We start from the raw sequence: 21,576 nt of genomic DNA on the forward strand, positions 1-21,576 counted from the left end.
AGTTAAATAGAACGTCTAAATTACTGAGATTAATATGGACGGTCTAAATTTAATGTTTTAATGCTTTGAGGAGCTAACCTTGAGCTTGAGCATTTTGAATTTGTTCTTAGTAGTTGGCAAATAGTTCTTCAAACTATACGGCGACCTGGATACTCTGAGTTCTCACTACTGCATACAATTAAGACGTAATTATTGAAAAAAATTAGTGAAAAATTAGAAAAAAAAATGCCCAGCATATTGAACGATGTCTTAGTAATGTACTCAATGGGTCCATCTAAAGCTCTAGAGCAGGGGACCTTTTTACACAGGGGGCCAGTTCACTGTCCCTCAGACCGTTGGAGGGCCAGAATATATAAAAAAAAAATACTTTAATTTAAAAAAAAACAAAACGGGAACAAATAGAATATTTAAAATAAAGAACAAGTAAATTTAAATCAACAAACTGCCCAGTATTTCTGTGGGAACTATGGGCCTGCTTTTGGCTAATGAGATGGTCAATGTCCGGTTTAGTTAAAGTGCTTTGCCTTTCTTTCTACTTCTGCTGTTATTTTACACTGTTTTCGGAGCCGTGACGCGTGCGTCCCGCGTCACCGGAAGTAGAACTGTACATGAGCGCTTTGCGGCACCGCCACATATAGTGCTCCTCTCACTGACCACCAATGAAAGAGATGTCCCTTCCGGAAGTACGGCGAGTGCCGGATAATGTCCTCAGGGGGCTGCATGTGGCCCGCAGGCCGTAGTTTGGGGACCCCTGCTCTAGAGTTTCCAAGAATAAAGCCCAGATTGTTGAACGACGTCTTATTGATATACTCAATGGGTTCATCGAAAGCTCTTTAGAGTTTCGAAGAATAAAGCCTAGATTGTTGAACGACTGATGTACTCAATGGGTTCATTGAAAGTGAGCCGAGGATTAACAAAAAAACACCCGAATCTTGAACTGAATCATAATCAATTCTAGTATACTCTGTGTTAGTAGAACTTGAAAGATTATAGCTTTTGATTGATATTTACGTGCACTTTGTTGCATTAAGGAAAAATACCATTATTTGTACACCAGTGCTACAGTACGACTTTAGTGACAAGCAAAATGCAATGACAGTTTATTTATTAAAAATTGAGGCGGTAAAAAAAAAATCAGAGGAAAGAAGTTTTAGCTTCAAACGCTTCAAAGGGAAGCTAAAAGTATAAACGATTTTCACTTGGATGCACTAATTATCTATAAGGAATCATCACTAATATTTTAATTAAAATTTTCCTTCTTAAAGATAGATTGTCCTCGACGGAGAGCTGTAGAGATGCCTTCCTCTTCTGAATAGTATGTAAAATCAAGCCTTGCTGGAGGTTGAAGAGAAATCCTAGGGGACTGTTTGCATTATCGGACCTGCGAGCATTCCGGATTTAATATTGCAGAACACCTGTTTTTCTTATTGGTAACGAATTATAAATATAATGCGCTGATAATAGTAAATTTATCACTTAGAAAAGTTTGCGGATTAACAGGTTTTTTCGCTGTCTTGTGGGGATTAGGAAATTCCAACTTTAAACATTCTTTTACGATTATATTGGCCACTTATTTCCAAATATGATCGCTATTTAGGAAGCAGAATGATGTCTACGTAACATCTGTCTAAACTTCATTGACACTGTTTTGATGTTGGCGCCAAACAGAATCAAGCGGCTATCAAAGTTTTATTTGGACCGAAAGAATTTTCAAAGAAAATGCATATTTAAAAAAATATATATATTTATGATTATGAGTGTGAAAATAGAGTTATTATTATTTACTTGTCTGTGTCTAAACATCAATGTATACGAAAGAGCGAACTTGAAGCGACAATAGTCTTAATGTTGTTTGGCTAACTTATTAGCAAAAGATTACCCCTCATTGTCATGCCGTACTTCTTAACAAATCTTACTTTGCTTAAACTTTCTACTGTCGAGTCCTCCAAGTTTCTCTCTAAAGATTAATTGTGCGCCATTCATTATTAGATTGTTAAAACCTTCTCTATTATGTTTAGTAACGTATCCTTTCTCAGTAAACTTCTCCGAAGAAATTGTAGCTACCTTCCAAGTTAATTTGTTTATTAAATCGTTTATTAAATGTTCTTCATTTTCATATTAATATTTTTATTATTTGACAATTAATTTAAATTCCTCTTGATAAAATTTTTCAACACTAAATATGTAACCAAAAAAGAATTAGATAATCGAGTAAATCAGCAATGATGGTAGCAGAATTCAAAATAAAAATGAAGAAATTAGAAATAATTAAAAAATTATAATAGCCCAATTTAATTTGGTTAAGTTCGCCAGTCTTAAGACCAAGCAGATTAACCCTAGAGCCCTAGGGTTTTTGTTTTTTACAGAGGATAGACCAAAGAAGACGAATGTTGCTTTACAATTAGGAGAACTTCTACAGCTGAGAGAAGGTATAAATTCAACCATCAATATGTACGAAACATCAATGTTAATTTGATTGCAAACAATGCACGAATTTGATTTGGATGTGACTTAAGAGTATGAAAAATCCAACTTATTTTATTTAATGCATAGTTATACTTTATAAAATTCAACAAAATTGCATAAAATGCTAGTTCCTAGGTCTATTATTCAATTAAATTTAAACATAAATTAGGTTATTATTTAGGCTTCATATGTAATGCCTAGGTAACTCACAAAATGTCAGGAAGGAGTATAGTCATTTTGTGAAACATTTTGGCGTGCAGTGTGAATGAATATTTTATGTTGTAATCGTTCTCATTGGTTGCCCATTTTGCGAAAGTAATGTGCTAATTGAGAGCTATCATTTCTTAGCAAAATGTCCACGTTTTTACTCTTTAAGATTGCCGTTTGTAACCACTCAGTTAAGCTGCCCATTTGCCTAGCCGTTTATTAAGATCTAATCTAAAATTTTATAAATTGCTCGTAATATTCTAGTAATAAAATTTGTTATTTCTAAGGGTTCTTAACTCACTCACTTAATTCTTAAGTTCTTCGTTAATAATGTCATTTCATTAATGTAAACTATAGGTTTGTGCCTCTGAGGTTGTTCTAAAATAATTTAAAAAAGTGAAACATCCACACTACAGTGGAAGGAACATCTTATCTCTAGTGAAAGGAAGGAATTTTGTGCCGATCGATGACGTCAACTTGAACAAACTATTTAGGAGAAAAAAAACAACAGATTTACCTTAAACTGAAGTTGAATTTAAGCTTAAATATTGTCCATATTTCATCTTGATCCTGGCAAAAGTTTTGGTAGAGGAGACAATTTTTCTCAAAAAAAAGTACACTCCATGATTTAAAGATGAAAAATAGTCTGATGATTTAATATTCTTAAATTCTCTGTAGTGCATTAGTACATCTTTGGAAGTCTTGGGAGTAGCATTTTTACTAGGTTTTAATGAATGGTGCATCCCCTCACCTCAGCCTTAAGAAACATTTTCTAGGGATAATGTTCAAATAAACGTCACAGATCTACACATGAGCGGTGAGAATGCTAAGTGAGTCCAGAACCTTCTGAGATAATAGAAAGTAGAAGTTACAATAGCGTCAAATTATTTTTTTCCCCCTATAATGAAATATGTGATAAAGGACGAGAAATATTTTGATAGTGTTCAGACAAGTGGGCGAACAACAAGTGGGTCCTTTCAACACTGAGTTCCGGCAAGGGCGCCAAGGTGACACTTCCGCAACTGGCCTCTGCTCACTGGGTCACTTCCTTCTCAGTTAGCTTTTCCAATCTGCTATCTCTCTAACTTCTAGCAGCTCACAATGACATACCTTATTTTCACTCTTCATTCTTTTATTTCACTCCTACTGCTACAAAAATGCACACGGAAACATAGGTAGCTATTTACAACAAAGATCGTGAACTTTATTGTTTCAAATCTATGCACATTTATACTCTCAAACGCACAAAATTAAAATAAATATATAAAGGTAATAATTAATACAGGGTGAATCAGTAAGTAATGTCCATAGGCCTACTGTGTGTAGTACATCTAAAGTGGAGTTCAATGACGTATTGGCCAACTTCATATTTTCCACTGTTCTTGAGTGACGTCACTTTAATTTAAAAAAAAATCATTACTTTTTTTGCAATAAAAATGTTATTACTCAGAAAGTTTTAGTTCGAATTCGATTTTGATGACACGGTTAGAAAGACATATAAATTTTCTAAAAATTGATATCATTTTGAAGCATAGGTCATACTCCAAACAGCCTCAATCTTCCTCCGAATGCTGGAAAAATAAAAGTGATTGAAATTTTTAAGAAAACTCATTCGGCTCTTACGAGGGTCGTTTGAAAAGTCCGTGCAAAGTCAGAGAGATAGCACTACTAGCGCGTATCGAGGTTATATTTAGTTAGTAGCATCTCTTGGAAGAACACACACCAAGTTTCAGCCAGATCGGTCTATTTCTTTGTGTTTGGCATTCGTTTGAATCGAGGAAGTCGAGTGATTTTCAAAAAATGGACGAAAAAGAATTTCGTGTGTTGATTAAACACTACTTTATGAAAGGCAAAACGCCTCAGGAGACTAAAGAGAAGCTTGATAAACATTATGGTGACTCTGCACCTTCGATTAGAACAGTTTATAAGTGGTTTCAAAATTTTCGGAGTGGCCATATGGGCACGCCGAACGTTCTGGACGCCCTGTTGAAGTTACTACTCCAGAAATCATTGATAAAATCCATGATATGGTGATGGATGACAGAAGAGTGAAGGTGCGTGAGATTGCTAGTGCTGTGGGCATCTCAAATGAACGGGTACATAATATTTTGCATCAACATTTGGACATGACAAAGCTATCCGCAAGATGGGTGCCGCGATTGCTCACGCTTGACCAAAAACGAAATCGTGTGAGGTGTTGCAAGGACGGTTTGCAGCTGTTCCAGAAGAATCCGTAGGACTTTAAGCGTCGTTTCGTCACTGTGGATGAAACATGGATACATCACTACACTCCTGAGACCAAAGAACAATCTAAACAATGGGTTACCAAGGGGGAATCTGCGCCAAAAAAGGCGAAGACCGTTCCTTCGGCAGGAAGGTGCTGGCACTTTTTATAAAAGTTTCCTTGTTTAATGGGCTTTCAAACGGTATATCATTTTCCAGGATTCCTTTTATTTTCGTATGAGAAATTACATTTGTTTTACAAGAAAACGTGTTCACGAGCACTCAACAATGTTAGTTTATCAAGTTGTTTAATGCATTGAAAACTTTTAGATGGACCGGTAGTCAATTTTTAAGTAGATTGTCTTAAAATAAGGAAGTCAAAGGTTACAGGTTAGAATGGATCCAGGTACTGGAACGGAACAAGCAATCCCCCTGCTGATGACCAATCCAACCACGTTTTCCTCATAACTTCGAAACTTTAAATTTCCTTTTATCATCATACAAACTGAACCATGTAAGGCTTAAAAGGCCCGGAATGTTCACAGGCCCGATAATGGAAACAGTCCTTACGGTTTCTCTTCAACTACCAGCAAGGTTTTATCTGAAGTGTTATTCAGAAGAGCCGACCGCTAGAAGAAAAACTATCTTTAAGAAGGAACTAAAGGAACTAAAAATTAAAATGTATAAAGTGAAAATGATGATTCCCTTATGGATAGGCAAATGTACAAATTGTTAGTGGATCTATAGGAACGTTGTAAGAAATTCTGAATCTTAAGAAATGAAATTCAGGATGAACTCTATATTCGTCCAGTACTGAGTTTAAAAGGAACGAGACTTATAAGGGCAAAATATTGGCGCAGAATGAAGGAATAAATAGCCAATGAGTTGTAGTTAGAAGCTGAGCTGGGAAAGCGATGAAGTTTGACGAAGTGGTGACCAAATACCCGATTGATTGGAATTTCCAGTCAGCTGTACGCAGTTCTTGATGTCCAGTGTGTTGGTGCGTACATAGAGACTGGAGGCGTTGAATGACGTAACTAGTAGATATATACATTAAGTGCAGTTTCCTGTCCACGGCCGGCTATTGCTCACATTTCACATCTATATCCTGCTTACTTCGCACTTCTTTATTCACACCACAAACCTTTTACCTCCCTCACCATCACAGACATATTCGTTCTTCAAACTCACTCATGCAAACTAGTGGAGGTTGATTTTCCTATTTCTCATGCCTACCTCTGCTATTTCAAATAAATTCATCCCTTTTCAACCCTTTGATCAAATTTATTTGTATTTATCGCATAGAACGAGTAAAATGAAATAGTAGTAAATAGAGTGCAGAATGCATTTGAAATAGTAAATAGAGAATACAAAATAAAGAAAAGTAATGACATTTAATGTCTTATTAGAAGCTGTACGAATCATTCCTTACTGATGTACTCGTAAAACTAGACTACGAGTATGGTAGTTCTTTATTCCCATAAATAAAGTAATTTTGTAAATTTTAGCCAAGTAAGCCACCATGCAAGATGCAATATGCTCTCGATGACACAGCCGGCAGGTTTCTTGATTATTTTGTCCTAGAATAAACCAGCTGCATGCTTGAACAGGTCCGTCTGTCTCCGGAAATACTTTTTCATTTATTGAATCAAGATATTTATTCACACAAATGACACACCAAACCTTAAGCTGAACCACCTTCCACCATTGATGTTAACAATGTAAAGGAAATCATGATTGTTAATAAGTAAGTATAAGTCCTGTAGGTCGTAAGCTTGACAAACAAAATCCAAAAATTATGACTTGAATTCGCCATAATCTTTCTCTCTATTGGATATTTATTTAATTTATTCTTAAATGTTTAATTAAAAGAGCGTCGATTTTATTTGCTGTTGTCTTTGGCTTGGACTGGGAAAAATATTTTTAAAGGGTTTTGTCTTACTTGATTATTTGTCTTACGTTATTTGTACTGGTCAAAAGTCTTATCTATGTTAATTAGGCTTGGGCTGAATAATTAAAACTAAATTTGGATTTCGAATTGTATTTATGCTGGATTTTAAGGTTAATGCATGCAGTCAGAAGTCATCTTGATCTTAAGAAACTCCATGATCCTCGAGATTGGAGATTCTAAAGCTTTTTTTTTTCCAAGTATTGATGTCTTTTAAACTAATTTTGCGGAAAATCTTGATTAAGCAATCGTTAGAAAAAGGCAATTATTTCTGTGTCTATTTCTGTGTCATTTCTTGTCCATGCGTAAGTTATATCTTGTTAACGAGTGATAATATTATATAAAAAATCATATAGAAAATTTTATGGACAATAAAGAATTTTTAAAGCTAGGATCTACGAGTACGTGTATGGTATATCTCGTATATGGTAACCACAGAAGTGAATGTTTTGTAAACTGGTAATAGCTGGTGAAGAAGAAGTCCTGGAGTGTTCTACGCGGTCCTTCGGCACCAACTTTATCCTCCACATTTACCCCTTATTTATCTCTATCCATGACTGAATATGGCTATTCTACTTATGTTACAGATGTGAATATGGTTGCAGAGCCAAAACCGCATCAAACAGGAAGGAAACGGCAGAATGTCGCCAAAACCGGAAACGACTGGTGAGTGAAACTGTTTATGAAACTTCATGTTCAATTTGGCGAAGTAAATTATTGGTTACTGTATTTAGTAAACTTAACTTTCGTTTTTAGCTAATCAAAGCGTAATATTACTTTAAATTCATACTATAATTAATAATTCATTAGGATATTTATAGTTTTCATTATCTGTATATGAAATACGTAACAGTAATCAAGGGAAAGGATGTTGGGGGATGGCCAGATCAAGTCTTCATAAAAAAAAAAACAATTTATTGGTGCTCCACACGTTTCTGGCAACATTAGTGCCATTCGTCAGAAGCTTCTGGGAAACCATGAAAGAATGCTTTACGGCTGACTGCATAATAATGCTATTTAATATTACTAAAATTTAGTAAATGGAAAATACTAGATGCCCACCTTCGATGTCCAATGAACCATTTGATTCAGATGGCTGTGATGTCCTTTACTTAAAACTATTCCAATGCTGGAATTACTCCACGGTTTTTCACAAATTTATGAAATATGTTTACTGATCCGGTTTCTTCGGCCTGGATGACGCTAGGTATTAGATGAAAAATTTACTTGTTAATTGTGGCTTAAAGCCTGGTCGCTTGTTTAGCCCACTCTTTTTCGGATTATTTGTAAATTAAAAGTAAAAGTAAAGTAAAGTAATCGCCTATTTTTTCAGGCGGGGCTTAACGTCCAACCTACCATTTACTAGGTGTCGTGGACGGAGGCGACTAGCAAACGTACTTTACTATTTCTCATTTAACCATTAATAAAATCCAAGGCCAAGACCTGGAATCGAACCCAGTACCACAATACATATTAGCTTTGCAGGTCTTGCCTCTTAACCGCTCGGCTACCGTGGCGCCTTATTTGTAAGTTATTTGGAAGATGAGTTTGAAAGAGGTGTTAAAGTGGGAAAGCAAGTAATTAAAACTACATTATATGTGGATGACATAGTAATGGTTGCTGAGAATACGAGTACGTTACAAAAGCTGGAGGCTTACTGTGAGATATGCCATCTTTATTATTATTATAAACATTTTTTTATTTAGTTATTTATATAAATTGCAAAATTTTTATTAAAATGTATAGCCTTGGTCATAGGCCGTCAGGCGAATGCAATCTTTATTTAAACCTCAATAAGTTGAAAGTAGTCGTTTTTCCTAAATGAGGTAGAATTAGAGAGGATTGGATCTAAAAGACCCAAGAAATAGAAGTGGTTAATGTTAGTGCACAACATATGTGTTTCTATTTTAGAGTATTGGAATACCTATCGTATGGTTTGTGTTTTAAGAACATTATTAGTATTCAGAATTGTGTTTAATTTGGTATCTGGTTTTGGGTTTTGGATCCGGAGAGAGAGACAAAATGTGGTAAATACCATATTAATTGTTAATTTGTTAGCATTTATTATTCACATAGGTCCAAAAATATTTATTATTTATAGAATCGAGTTATGAGTTATGAGAGAATAAACTCGATTGCACATAATCCTGGTGTTTGATCTGGATCCAATACAGTTGTACACTATTCAAGTGTACTATTTTCCTCTCACTTTTTGGAAATATCATTCTCAGCTAAATTCGCGCTGAACTTTGCTGGTAGGCAGCCCCATTATGCGGCCACGAATTCCATTAAATGCAGAACTCCATATTTTAAATCGATAGTGTAATGCGTGTAATGTTAGGAAGGAAAAAGAGCATCATCGTGCAGGGTCCCAATCTGTAATTTCTCGGTAGAAGGAAGGATCTTGCATTGAGGAAGATTCAAAGAGTGTAGACTTTCCATTGATACACCAACTACAGGAGTTAGGTCTGCAGATCTGACTGATGAAGATCAGAACAAAACGGTATTGCTATCATACGGTGAGAGGTGAACTGCTGAACCTCAGTCATAAACCTAACAATCCCTAAGACCAGTAGGAGAATGCACACCGCAGTTACAGAGTTAAAGAGTTTCCGAATGTCATATTCTTGCCTCGTACCGCCGAGATTCGATATTCGTTCTATTTGATTTTTTCCGCATACTCTTGAATGGTCCAGATTGATCTGTGGTTGTCAGATATGTGGTCGCTGCTTAGATTTGTAGAAAATAATTTTTAATGGATATTTTTATTTTTTAACCTTAAAGCACCTTCCTTATTAAATCAAACCAAACCACGGAAAGCGGGTTTTCATTCCCTGCGTTTAGTTTTTCTTTTGCATTATACAGGGTGTTTAGCATAAGACTACGGTAACTTCGGAAGGCGATTCTGGGCATCATTTGCAACAAAAAATTCCATATAAACTATGGCACGATTCGGCTCCGATTAATTTCTTTAATTAACTAAAGAATAACACATAGATCTAAACTCGTTAAACGAAAATCCTTTCTTTCGAAATTGGTACCTAACACTCATTTAACATCATATTCATTTTTCTTCTTTTTATTTTATTTTATTATTTATATTGTAAATTTTATATTTTTGAATATAGTTCTTAAATAAATTAATTATTAAATTACACGTTTGCAAAAAATCGTACTGGATTTGATGATTCTGATCAATTATATTCTTATGGTAGGTGAATTCCTTTCATAATGCCGACGCTGTTTTGAGGCCTACTTTTTTGCAATTAATCACAGATTTCTGCATCAATTTTTAACATAACCCCAATTATTGTATACCGTTCGAAAGGTGATCGTATGTAGATGTTTTTCCTGAATAGTGCACGGTTTTTTCATATAAAATGTTTTTGAGAAAAATGAAGTCAAAGTTTTTGGAAAAAATTAGAAACTTGCTATTTCCTATGTTTGGGCCACAAAGTAAAATACTTAATATTATTATTTTGGAATACAAATTAGCTTATTTAAAAGGAAATTTAACCTTCTTTCTAATGAGCTAATTGAAATTGCTACAGCTATAATAGTTTAACAAATATAGACAACGTTTTGCTAAAAAGTAGTAACATCTTGAAAAAACATAAAATTAAAAATATCTATAAAACGGAGCGGAATCGAGCCATAGTTTATATGAAATTTTTCGTTGCAAATGATGCCCAGAATCGCCTCTCGAAGTTACCGTAGTCTTATGCTCAACACCCTGTTTGTACAATAAAAGGATGTATTTTTTGCATTATTTTTTCTTTGAATGAACTTAATAATCATTACCACCATCATCATCATTATAATCATCTAATTGTATTAATCACTACTATCTCATTAATGCACGATTGCAGAAAAATAGAAATGATTAGAAAAAAACACAGTCTCATAAAACTTAAATATTACATTTTTTGCACTATGTTACCGTTTTCAATTAAACACTGGTGCCCTAAATATCGATTAGCTGAAATCCATATCATTCACACCGTGTTCTAATGCAGATAGCTGCATTAGTAGAGGATAGAGAATGTGTTAATCGCTTATCTGTCTACTAACAGTACTTCGTTTTGTGTTTTTATTGTTATCGTTTTAATTCCTGTCTAGGCAACAAAATTATAATTACCATTATTTCGTGTATTTAATAATTTGCTACACAGTTTATAATCTACATTAATCATAGTTTATATATAATAAATAAGTAGTAGATAAATAATTTATAAAGGTAGATAAATATCGTGTAGTCCGGCTGCATGTAGGTAAATGTTAATCAAAGAGGTTCCTACATCAAAAGAACTTGTTCACAATGCCACTTGCATTGTTTCCACTGGATGCTTTTCTCTGACGTTTAGAAAATGGGAAAGTATTTTCTTATTATATATTAAATACGTTTTTCTTTAATGATGAACTAGGTACAAGTTTTCTTTTAAATTTTCTTTTATAACAAAAAGAAGAAAAAATGATTTAATCTGGAATTTATTTCTTTCTTTTTTGAAGTATTTTTTTTATAAAGTCTTTATTTGTTTGTATCATTTGTTTTATTTAATATTTTCAATCATTGGTTATTGGTCTCTGCAATATTATTCTCCATTTTAATAATTGCTAAAAAAAAATTAGATTTTTAGCCATAAAGAGTGGTGAATCAAGTTTTAGGAGAATTTCCTTGATTTTTCTTCATAAAATTTACCTTGAATCAGAATAATTTATGTGGTAGAATAATCATCGTCTGTAGCTAAAGAAATCTGGATCAGTCTTACCATCATTATACTGCACAAATCAGCGTTTTCGATAATCAATCTTGTACAACTGCGAGAAGTGCTTTTAATATTTCTGTAGTCTTCATTAACAGTTAACTCATTCGACTATTTTTGCTTGGGTACAAAAGTACGCATTCCTAATTAAGGCAACCATTTCCGTTACTTATTCTTCTATTGATGCACTGCGCACTTGCATATCTTAATATTAAAACTACTCATTTAGGACAATAAACTTTATAGTTGGTTAATAATAATAATTTATTTATTTACAAAACTTTACATAAGTACATAAAAATGAAAGAGTACAGATATTGAGGTTTCAAGTTTAGCGCCTATATACACTCATCAGACAATATTAGTACAGATTAAAAGGGAACATAATTACGTATTAAGGGGAAAAATTAACAAAAAACTTTAGCGAGATACAGGTTATAGTTGGTTACTTTTATATTTTTCCAAATTTACAATATACTTCAGTGAAATAGATTTCTATTTAAGCATCTGTCCTATTGTGTTTTAAAGACACTCTGCTTCAGTTTCTTGCCCAGGAAATGCTAAACCATTTGTCAGAACTCGTCGTCAAATTGAGAACGGGCACTTACATTTTTAGCTTGAAGGAGAGATCTAATTTCGAGCATCAACCAACAAATTAGTCACCATCTAATACCATTATCGTACCATCTCTTTTCCTCCATCTTCTGTAGCACATTTTTTGGAAACGTGCATTTCTTACTTATTTCTTCGTTTCATACTCTTTTAAGCCTTGATATTCGTGCTGCTCTTCTCCAATAAACCATCTCCATGGCTAGAAGCTTTTTCCTTAAAGCCTTATTCGAGGTCCACGTCTCAGCGGCATATAGTTACCAAACTACTATACAATTTCTTTTTGGTTCTATTTAGAATATTTCCGCTCCATAATATACAGGGTGATCCATTTAAAACGCACCAATTGCTAATAACTTTTTAGGAAAGCGGGATTTTGAAAAAAACTCATGAAGTAAACTATATGTTTTTTTTAGTCTAGTTTTAAAATTTTCCACTCCCGATGCTGTACCTTTATTTTTGGCGGAGTTACGGCCAAAAACCCGATTGGGTTTTTTTAAGGACCACTAGTTTTGACAATGATTATGAAAACTACATAAAAAACTGAAAAATGACGTAAAATCTTCTATAAAATCTTCTATTATTATTATTTTTGTTCTTTGCGTAAAAAAATACATTTTTTGCAGTCAGAGGACCCCCCAAAACGTGTATTTCTGGTGGAAAATTATTATTGAAAACCGATTACGAATAGATAAAATTGTAACTTTGATCTTAAATATCTCGACTAATATTAGGGATATCGAAACGGGGTTAACATAATTTTTCATAGTTTTTTATGTAGTTTTAATAATCATTGTCAAAACCATTGGTTCTTATGAAATCTCAATTAGGTTTTTGCCCGTAACTCCGCCAAAAATGAAGATACAGCATCGTAGGTGGAAAATTTTAAAACTAAATAAAAAAAACATATATTTACTTCATGGGTTTTTCCGAAATTCCACTTTCCTAAAACGTTATTAGCGATTGGTGCGTTTTAAATGGATCACCCTGTATAACAACCCTTATACAACTGTCCTACCGGACAGTTTTAATAAATAAATAAGTAAGAATAATGTTAAAAACCTCTAGTTTGCAATGTAATATTTTGGGTTAGTGTCTTGCAATATATAAATAATTTTATGTAATAAATCAAGTTTTACTATTCTCCTTTGCTTCAGTCGCTCTTACTAAATCTCTTTTATGTTTTTATTTATTTTTCTTGGGCTCATTACATGGAGATGCTCCAAAAAGTCGAAGTTCCTTTTTCTGTACAAGGTGCGTTTGAAAGTAGAAAACCCATACCAAATTTATTTCTTTTAATTTGAAATAAAAGGCAAAATAAAATGAATGGTCTTACAGCTCTTGATGCTGAAGTGATGAACATAGCTCGTATATTATAAAAAAGTTTTCATCTTCTCCCAGGTGACTTGGAGAGAGGAAGACGGTTATTCATGGTGGTTGGCGAGGACGTTAAGAAAGTTAATATAGGGTAGGGCAAGGTGTAGGGCCAGGAATTGAACAAGCGAAACTTCTTTAGTTAACCCCTGTGAGAGGGTGTACAAGGGAGTGCCAGCGAAGCGGAAAAGTGGTCCTGGAGTTTCTTACGCAGTCCCATATATACACTGTTCACTAACATGTATAGCAGCAGCCAGGCAATGTCACCAGCACTAGTTCTAATGCGGGAGTATGTGAGCAGCGGCAACACCAAGATATCCTAACATCCTCTACCATGAACATTCTCCCTTCCTATCACCCTTCTTGATCTCTTCCGGTTTTTAGTACTGCCTCGCACACCATCTTCTGCAGATCGGCACGGCTGGCAACTTCTATTTTCACATAAAGATCACAACCAGCTTCATTTATCACACATTCATATCTCAATACACAGATCGCGTTCGCTAGATGTCCACCGCCATACGGCCAACTCTTCTTTCATAGCAACAAATTTACGGTTACAGGAGGGCTTATAATTCAATAAGATCATCATCATCATCATTTTCGATAAGACCTTCAATTCACACCTAAAAATCATATAACTTGAGCCAAGTCTATTTCTGTTGCAATTTAAAAATGACACCAAGTATTTTTATGGCATCACTGATTATTACAAGTAAAGTTTTATCACTGAAAAATGTTTAAAGGTTTACGAATGCTAACGAAAATAAACATGGCAGAGAGTATACTGATTTTTTTAAATTTTTTTATTCAAAAAGAATTACAATTCTATAACCTTCAAAATAACTTCCTTCAGAAACCACACAGCGCTGGAGACGTTTCTTCCACTCCTCATAGCAGTGCTCGAACTCCGATACTGGAATAGCCTTCAGCTGGTCGGTTAAAGCCGTTTGAATGAGTTCCCTTGAGGTGATTTTTGGATTCAATTAAAAATGACCCCCATTTTCTGGAACGTGTCATTACTGGTGACGAGTCTTGGGTGTTTGAGTACGACCCAGAAACCAAGGGCTAGAGCATGGAGTGGCACACTTCAACCTCTTCAAGGCCCAAAAAAGCAAGGATGGCGAAGTCGAAGATCAAATGCATACTGATTTGTTTTTTCGATATCCACGGAATCGTCCACAAAGAGTTTCTACCTCAAGGTCAAACGGTCAATCAACACTTTTACCTAGAGTTTCTTGAAAAACTTCGAAAAAGGGTCATTCGTGTGAGACCAAACATCAAGAACAAGTGGGTGTTGCATCACGATAATGCTCCTTGTCACTCAGCATTTTCAATAAACGAGTTTTTGACCAGTAAAAACATTCCTGTGGCTTCTCACTGAGGAGTCCTCAGCCTCCTTATTCGCCTTACTTGAGTCCTTGTGACTTTTTTCTCTTTCCGAAGTTGAAAAATCACTTCAAGGGAACCCATTTTGGGACAGTCGAAAACATTCAAACGGCTGTAACCGACCAGCTGAAGGTTATTCCAATATCGGAGTTCGAGCACTGCTATGAGAAGTGGAAGACGACTCCAGCGCTGTGTGGCTTCAGAAGGAAGTTATTTTGAAGGTGACAATATAGAATTGTAATTCTATTTGAATAAATTTTTTTTAAAATCAGTCTCATTACTTAATTTACAGACCTGGTAAGTAGGGGTGCCTTGCGACTGGACCCCTAGGATTAGTGGGCCCCATCTGGGGTATTTCGCCTTCTTTTCAGTTAAAAAAAAGGGCAACAAATAAAAATTCTTTCTAAATTCTTACGAATTAAGTCAGGAACATCGAGTGGCTCATTCAGAACACTATTCTAACGCTGAAGTACTATTGGGACGGAAGATTATCATCCTTTCTTATAGCCAGGCAGCCATCAAAGCGCTGAATTTATCTACTGTAGATTAAAATTAATCTGAGAACGCTTCAGCAAAATTTAATATACAAGGGAAGAATAACACTTTTACCCTACTAAGAATGCTCCGGCATACTTCAGCGTAGTGGGAAATGAGACGACCGACGCGCTAGCAAGGTAAGGCGCCAAAACTATATTTTTGGAGCCTGATCTCTTTTGTGATTAGGCGATAATTTTGTCATTGTTTGTCTTTTATACCTAATGAGTTCAAGTGAAGAGTTGGCCTATGAAAACCAGGTCTATGCAAGGTGGAATTGCTGTTAGATATTTCCTATCAGAAGTTTAGAAGACCCACCGGAGAGTAAACGTGTCATTTCCGGGAGTTTATTTTAATTCTCCACTTCTTTGTCCAAGATCCCATTTTATACAATGTCTAATAGTTATAGTTGCTTGTTTTCTCGTCTTGCTTACTTCATTTTCTTTTTAATTGTTAGATTTCAATTCCCAGCTGACTTATAAATGACCATGAAATATAACTGCTTTCTTTTTCCACGTATAATTCCATGTGTTAATAAAAGAAACTTCCGGCAACAATGTTTTGAGTTACTACGTTCGAGCTTTTTATGATTGTTCGTTGTTAAGGGTTTCAAATTTGACAACCACCTCTGAAGACGGATGCAAATTCGAAATCTATCAAAATGAGGAAAAACAAATATGCTAGGACGATATCATTAAAAATAAAGATTATCTTTTGGTTTAATTTAATAATATCGTTTATTTAACAGTCATTGATCAAAAGGAGAATAATTTCTAAATTTAGTACCTCTATCATTCGTGCTGGGTCGTTTCACGCTATCGAGCATCTTCGACAATATTCGCTCGCTCTCAGCACTGATTACTGAACAGACTTTATCCCAATTAGAGAAAACCAAGTCAATTAGGCAAAGCGTTGACTACATTCAGCATGTTTAGCATTTAACCGAATGAAATATGTTTATAAACAAAGTTTGGTTCAATTAGTGTGTGTTTTTTGTTATCTCAAATAGCTGTTCTCATTGTGCAATTTATATTTAGGAGCAAATTCATAATGTCGCCCAACATGTCGCAAAAGACTTATGATTAGCAAAATTTTGCACCAGTTGTCGTTGTTGATAATGTACTGATCCGCTTGATACCAGTTCAAGTTATCCGCCTCCCCTCAAATAGACCACTTATATCTTCTGTATAACAGCGTTAAAGCAAGTCTAAAGTTAGGGCGGAAAGAGAAGTTTTTCTTCTCTTAGAAACTCGTCCCTTTTCACTAGAGAATGAGATATCCGGCTTTAAAAAGTTCAAGAAGCATTTAAAGAAGATGGCTAACTTTTTAACTCTTTTCTCAATGTTTCCCTTTCTTTTGAAATCGCTTTTAAGTTTGTTAGATTTAGTAAGCTCTTGTATCAGATCTTCAGTACCAACTATAATCCACAAACATCTCCTGTTATTGTAATACTTGTTATTTATACCGTAATATGTGTTGGATCTCCCAGTCTTCTACAGAGGATTTACTCAAATTTATGATTAAGTCGACAATATCTTTGCAATGACATAATAAAGTTACTGGACCCAAAGTAATCTTTATTCTTCACTGGTTCAAGTTTTACCCACTCATTTATTTTTTCTTAATACGACAACCTTGTCGCTCACCGTTTGGTGATGCTGTGATATCTGTAACGGGGTAATACTGTCGGGAATGTGGCAGTGCAGCGAAAAAGAGATGAATACCTCAGATCTTTAACGACTTTAATGTCAGAAAATCTGTTCTCTTAACTCTGTTTTTTTCACCGACGCATTGATATTTTTATAATTTTTATTTTTATTTTTTTGTCCCAGAAAGTGTCCCATCACACCCTTGCAATTATATTGAGACATACTTCTAACACAGTGTTCTTCGACTTAGCTATAGACAGTATAAAGATCGGATGAGACATATTTGATAATGCTCGGGTCTGCAGATAATCATCTCTTCTGATTAGTAACCTGTAAACTGTAATTCTAGACAGTGGAGTTTCCCTAGCAGCGACACTCTCTGCGTTTCGATTTGCTGTTAGTGTAATCCTCAAATACTCAAAGGAAAAAAGTGATACCAGAACTTTTATCAATGTAAAAGGACGAACAGAAAGGAGTTTCATCTTCGGCTTTTCAAAACTGTCCTTTCTTACAAACCCGAGAACAAAACATGATACAATCAATATACTACAATTAGTACAAAATCAAAAATTGGAAAGAAGGAATTAGTACCTTTTACAAGATAATTAAGGACGCTTTAGGTGTATATGTAAATATAATCTATAATAATAATAATTTATTTATTATTATTTATATTAATAAAAATATTACTAATTTAATTAAAATAATAATATTTTATAAAGTTCTGAATTATGAAAACTTGCATTTAAATAAGATTTAAATTTTCAAAGTATCCTACTTCACCATGAAATTTGATTCCGTAACTTTCACTCCCAAATACATCAATGTCACCGCTTAGTAAATATCATGCCTCGCTTCTTGAACGAAAACAGTACTGTCCCTTTCTCGACACCGAACGATATGTTTGACATGGAACACTCACGACTTAAATGGCAAGAACACCAAAATCGCTACTACCTAATGTCAAGGATCCTTGTCAGACAAATCGCTATTGATCCTAAACCATAGAGACCTCATATATAACGCGCTATTCAAACCGATTTGGACTTCAGCACAACAATGGAAGATTCTGCGCCTTATTACAAATGCTCCATACAACAGAACCATTCAAGCTGATCTAAAAGTAGAGGAAGTGGTGGTAATATGGAACCCTTCTTTGGTTTTCGATTTACCTATGCTAGACATTCCAAAAAAATTGTATTGCTTTCTCTGGTTATTATTAGCTTTATATATTAGTCTTGCACTATTGTCTTTAAATTTACTCTCCTCCAACCACCAGATGAGCAACCTTCAATTTTATGGAAAAAGTGAAAGTGGTGCCTCTGACTTAAGGTGCGGGTAATATGGAACACCTTAGTATCTTTATTGCAAGTCGCCGTAGAGTGTGTTTAGGTGCAATGAATGTTTTTGCAGCTTTTTTTTTAGCCCCATTTTAGATTCTTTTTCCCCGGAAAAATAAGTGATTGGTTTGTAATGCTTGCAATATGGAACCACATGAAATTTTTGTAGAACAGGGTTCCATATTACCAGAACCCATGGGGGTTCCATATTGCAAGCATCGCTATATTGGACTTGATATGCCACCAAAAAAAATTGGGAGACATATCGTAAGAACTGATTCACAAATGAAAATCGCTGTTCGAACTTGCCTTCTTAAAGTTTTCGAGAATCGATAAAAACAAAATTGAAAATTTCAAAATGAACAATACAATAGCAACTGAACCAACCATCTGCTTTGCACACTACCGCTATCTAGCTACAGTTTGGGCCAGATACTGTTAACACAAGATCACTTGCTACCAAAATATTATTGGGTTCCATAATACCAGCAGGTATTAACACACACCTTATCTACCTTTTATCCAAGAATAAATCTCCGCTCGTTCTACGGACATTTTACTGTCGCCTTTCGCACACCGCCAACCTTCTGATGGGTCAGCTTTCATCTTTGACACTTCCTGACAACTTCAACCGCTGCCCCCGTGATTTACTTGGCGGTCAAGATCATTCATTGAAGAGGCGCCTAAGATGTTAACTCCACACATACGGTTTTCTAAATTTAATCGAACCTCCAGTTATAAACTTCAATAAAGTTATTAACCGAAAAATGAACGGAATCAGTGACTGAAGGAAATACTGACAGATAAAGTACAAAGTGTTAATATTAAGTAAGCGAACTCTGTTTGGTTAGTTGTGGAGCTAGAATGATGAAACCCAATTCACCCATCTCCGTCCACCCTATCACACAAAATGTTTTGTCGATGTTCAACAAGGTGTGTGATTGTGCGTCACTTCACTGTTACCACCTAAGGAAGAAGAGAGCCACCATATTATTTTACCTTCCTTCTTCCACCGCCTCCAAGCAGTCAAGTCTCAAATCTCTCTCTCATACACTCAAGCCCCACACAGCCAATGTAAGAGTAGAGCCTGAAGTGGAAAAGAATTCTAGGCTTAGAAGGAGGAAAAAATGAATATTCAGCCGGTTCAGCTGATTATTTGCCTTGTGCAAATTGTTCCAGCTCCATCATAGCTGGGGAATGGGCAGGGATTTGAGAAAATTACGTTTGAATAATATAATAAGAAACTAGGCAAGGTGCACATTCTTTTCTCCATTTACAGACTGTTGAAGAAAGCCGTTATGAAAAGTAAAAATTGGAAGCAAAAAGAGTTATTTTTTAAATTGGTGCCCTAAACGACATTCTCTCTCTCAAAAAAAGGTCAACATGAGCAAATAATATTGTCTACTAATTCTTGGAGAACGGAAAGCGTTCACTTCTAATTAAAAATGAGTGTCCATTATAAAAAAATCGTAAATAGGCATTTGGGTTACTAGCGTGGAAAGTGATTCATTTCTTGTGGAATATTGCGCGACACGAGTCATCAAAGTCCCATGATGTACTAAACAAAATTATATCTTTGATTTTATCTCTAATTTTGAAAAATACGGAAACATGTTTATATAAGATGATCTTAACGAAAATGAAGTGCTAAAGATGAAGCATTTGATCGTTGAAAACACGCCCAGGATGAAGTTATACGATGTAAAACAATACGCTAAGAATAAAAAAGCTGAAATTTTGTGAAAGTATCTTTCTTTTTTTATCAATAATTAAATATGCCTAAATAATAATATTTTTCCTCCGGTACAGAAAAAATTAAAAAACAAACATGACCTAATACAAACTAAACAACGGGTGCTATGGTAACTCGGGTAAACATTTGAAATAACAGCCTGGTATTTCGAGTTGGAATATTTAGTCTTCTTGAAATAATAAAACATCACAATTAGAATTAATTACTCAAGTCAGAAAACAATTTATTACTTAATAATTACATAAAATAATTGCTTATATGTAGTTAGACAGATAAAGCTAGAGAGATCCATGCACAGACTAATTTGTAAAAATCTCTTATGGAATCAGAAGATTACAAAACGAAATTACAAAGTGAAATTTTAAAATCAAAGTGTTAGTTAGCTTGCCAAAGGTTTTTATCACAAATGCTCAGTGGGTCATTCTTTTTAGATTTTAGCCGCTGTTATCTGAGTGAGAAATCTTTACAACATACACGCGTATCAGCAGCGTATTGCCGTCGACTCCAGCTAAATAAGGGGCTGGCAAATAATCCTGGTGTTTAGTTGCAGGAGTAAGTTCTTCACAAACCACCGCCAGAAAATGGCGCAATGGCTTAAATGTGACCGTTTTGGTTTTAAAAATTTAAAATGATGTACTACTGTCAATCCCAAATGAGCTTTTGGTAAAGATCATATGTATTGTGGATTTTTAGTTTTAAGCTGCCATTTCAAGCAGTCATTTTCAAATATAGCGTGAAAGAAACATTGAAAGAGTTTGTAGATTACCTTCTCTCCCATGACTTGTACACCATTGAGTGAGGAGCAAAACAAGCGCCAAACATTGCTAGCCAAGATTTGAAAAAAATGAATACAATTCGATATAAACTTTCTTTGGAAGGAATCTGGTTGAACTGCCGAACAAAATAAATTCCATTACTTGTTAGGAGTGAGTTGGAAAAGGATTGGCGAAGAGAGAGGGAGGAAGTGTCGGTGCCAAGGGATGCTCGCCAGTCGTACACTTCCGTTCCTTTTGCTTTAATGAAAGTGAATGATAAAATGTTGAAGAAGCTTGCAATATGAGGAGGTGGTGCACTCTGTCGGACTCTTGGGAAATTACCAGGTATGGCGGCTTCGCCGGTTTTCCTTTTTCAACTTCCACCTTACCTCGAAGAGTAGTACGAGTATGACGGTCACAACTCAATTAAATATTATTCAATCTGGCAACTCACTTCCTTCTGACACCGCCCGGTCTACACTTTTGTTCTTACATTTCTATACAATCATTTTATTTTGAATCCATTCTCCTTTCTCTTCTAACTTATTGTTGCGTTCATCAATTCA

The 21,576-nt window shown here is 34.9% G+C and overlaps 1 protein-coding gene across 4 annotated transcripts in view; it reads left to right on the top strand.

Moving 5' to 3' along the window:
- Positions 1–21,576, top strand: part of LOC141449304 (uncharacterized) — a 455,386-nt gene that overhangs the window by 280,280 nt on the left and 153,530 nt on the right. For all 4 annotated transcript variants that reach the window (XM_074118586.1, XM_074118587.1, XM_074118588.1 and 1 more), the window contains one exon: positions 7,432–7,510. In XM_074118586.1, the coding sequence (XP_073974687.1) occupies positions 7,432–7,510 (79 nt within the window). The remainder of the gene's footprint in view (positions 1–7,431; positions 7,511–21,576) is intronic.

Source organism: Rhodnius prolixus, unplaced genomic scaffold (assembly GCF_049639745.1).
Source record: "Rhodnius prolixus isolate KJV_2025 unplaced genomic scaffold, Rpr scaffold_2, whole genome shotgun sequence".
In the NCBI taxonomy this organism is placed as follows: Eukaryota; Metazoa; Arthropoda; class Insecta; order Hemiptera; family Reduviidae; genus Rhodnius; species Rhodnius prolixus.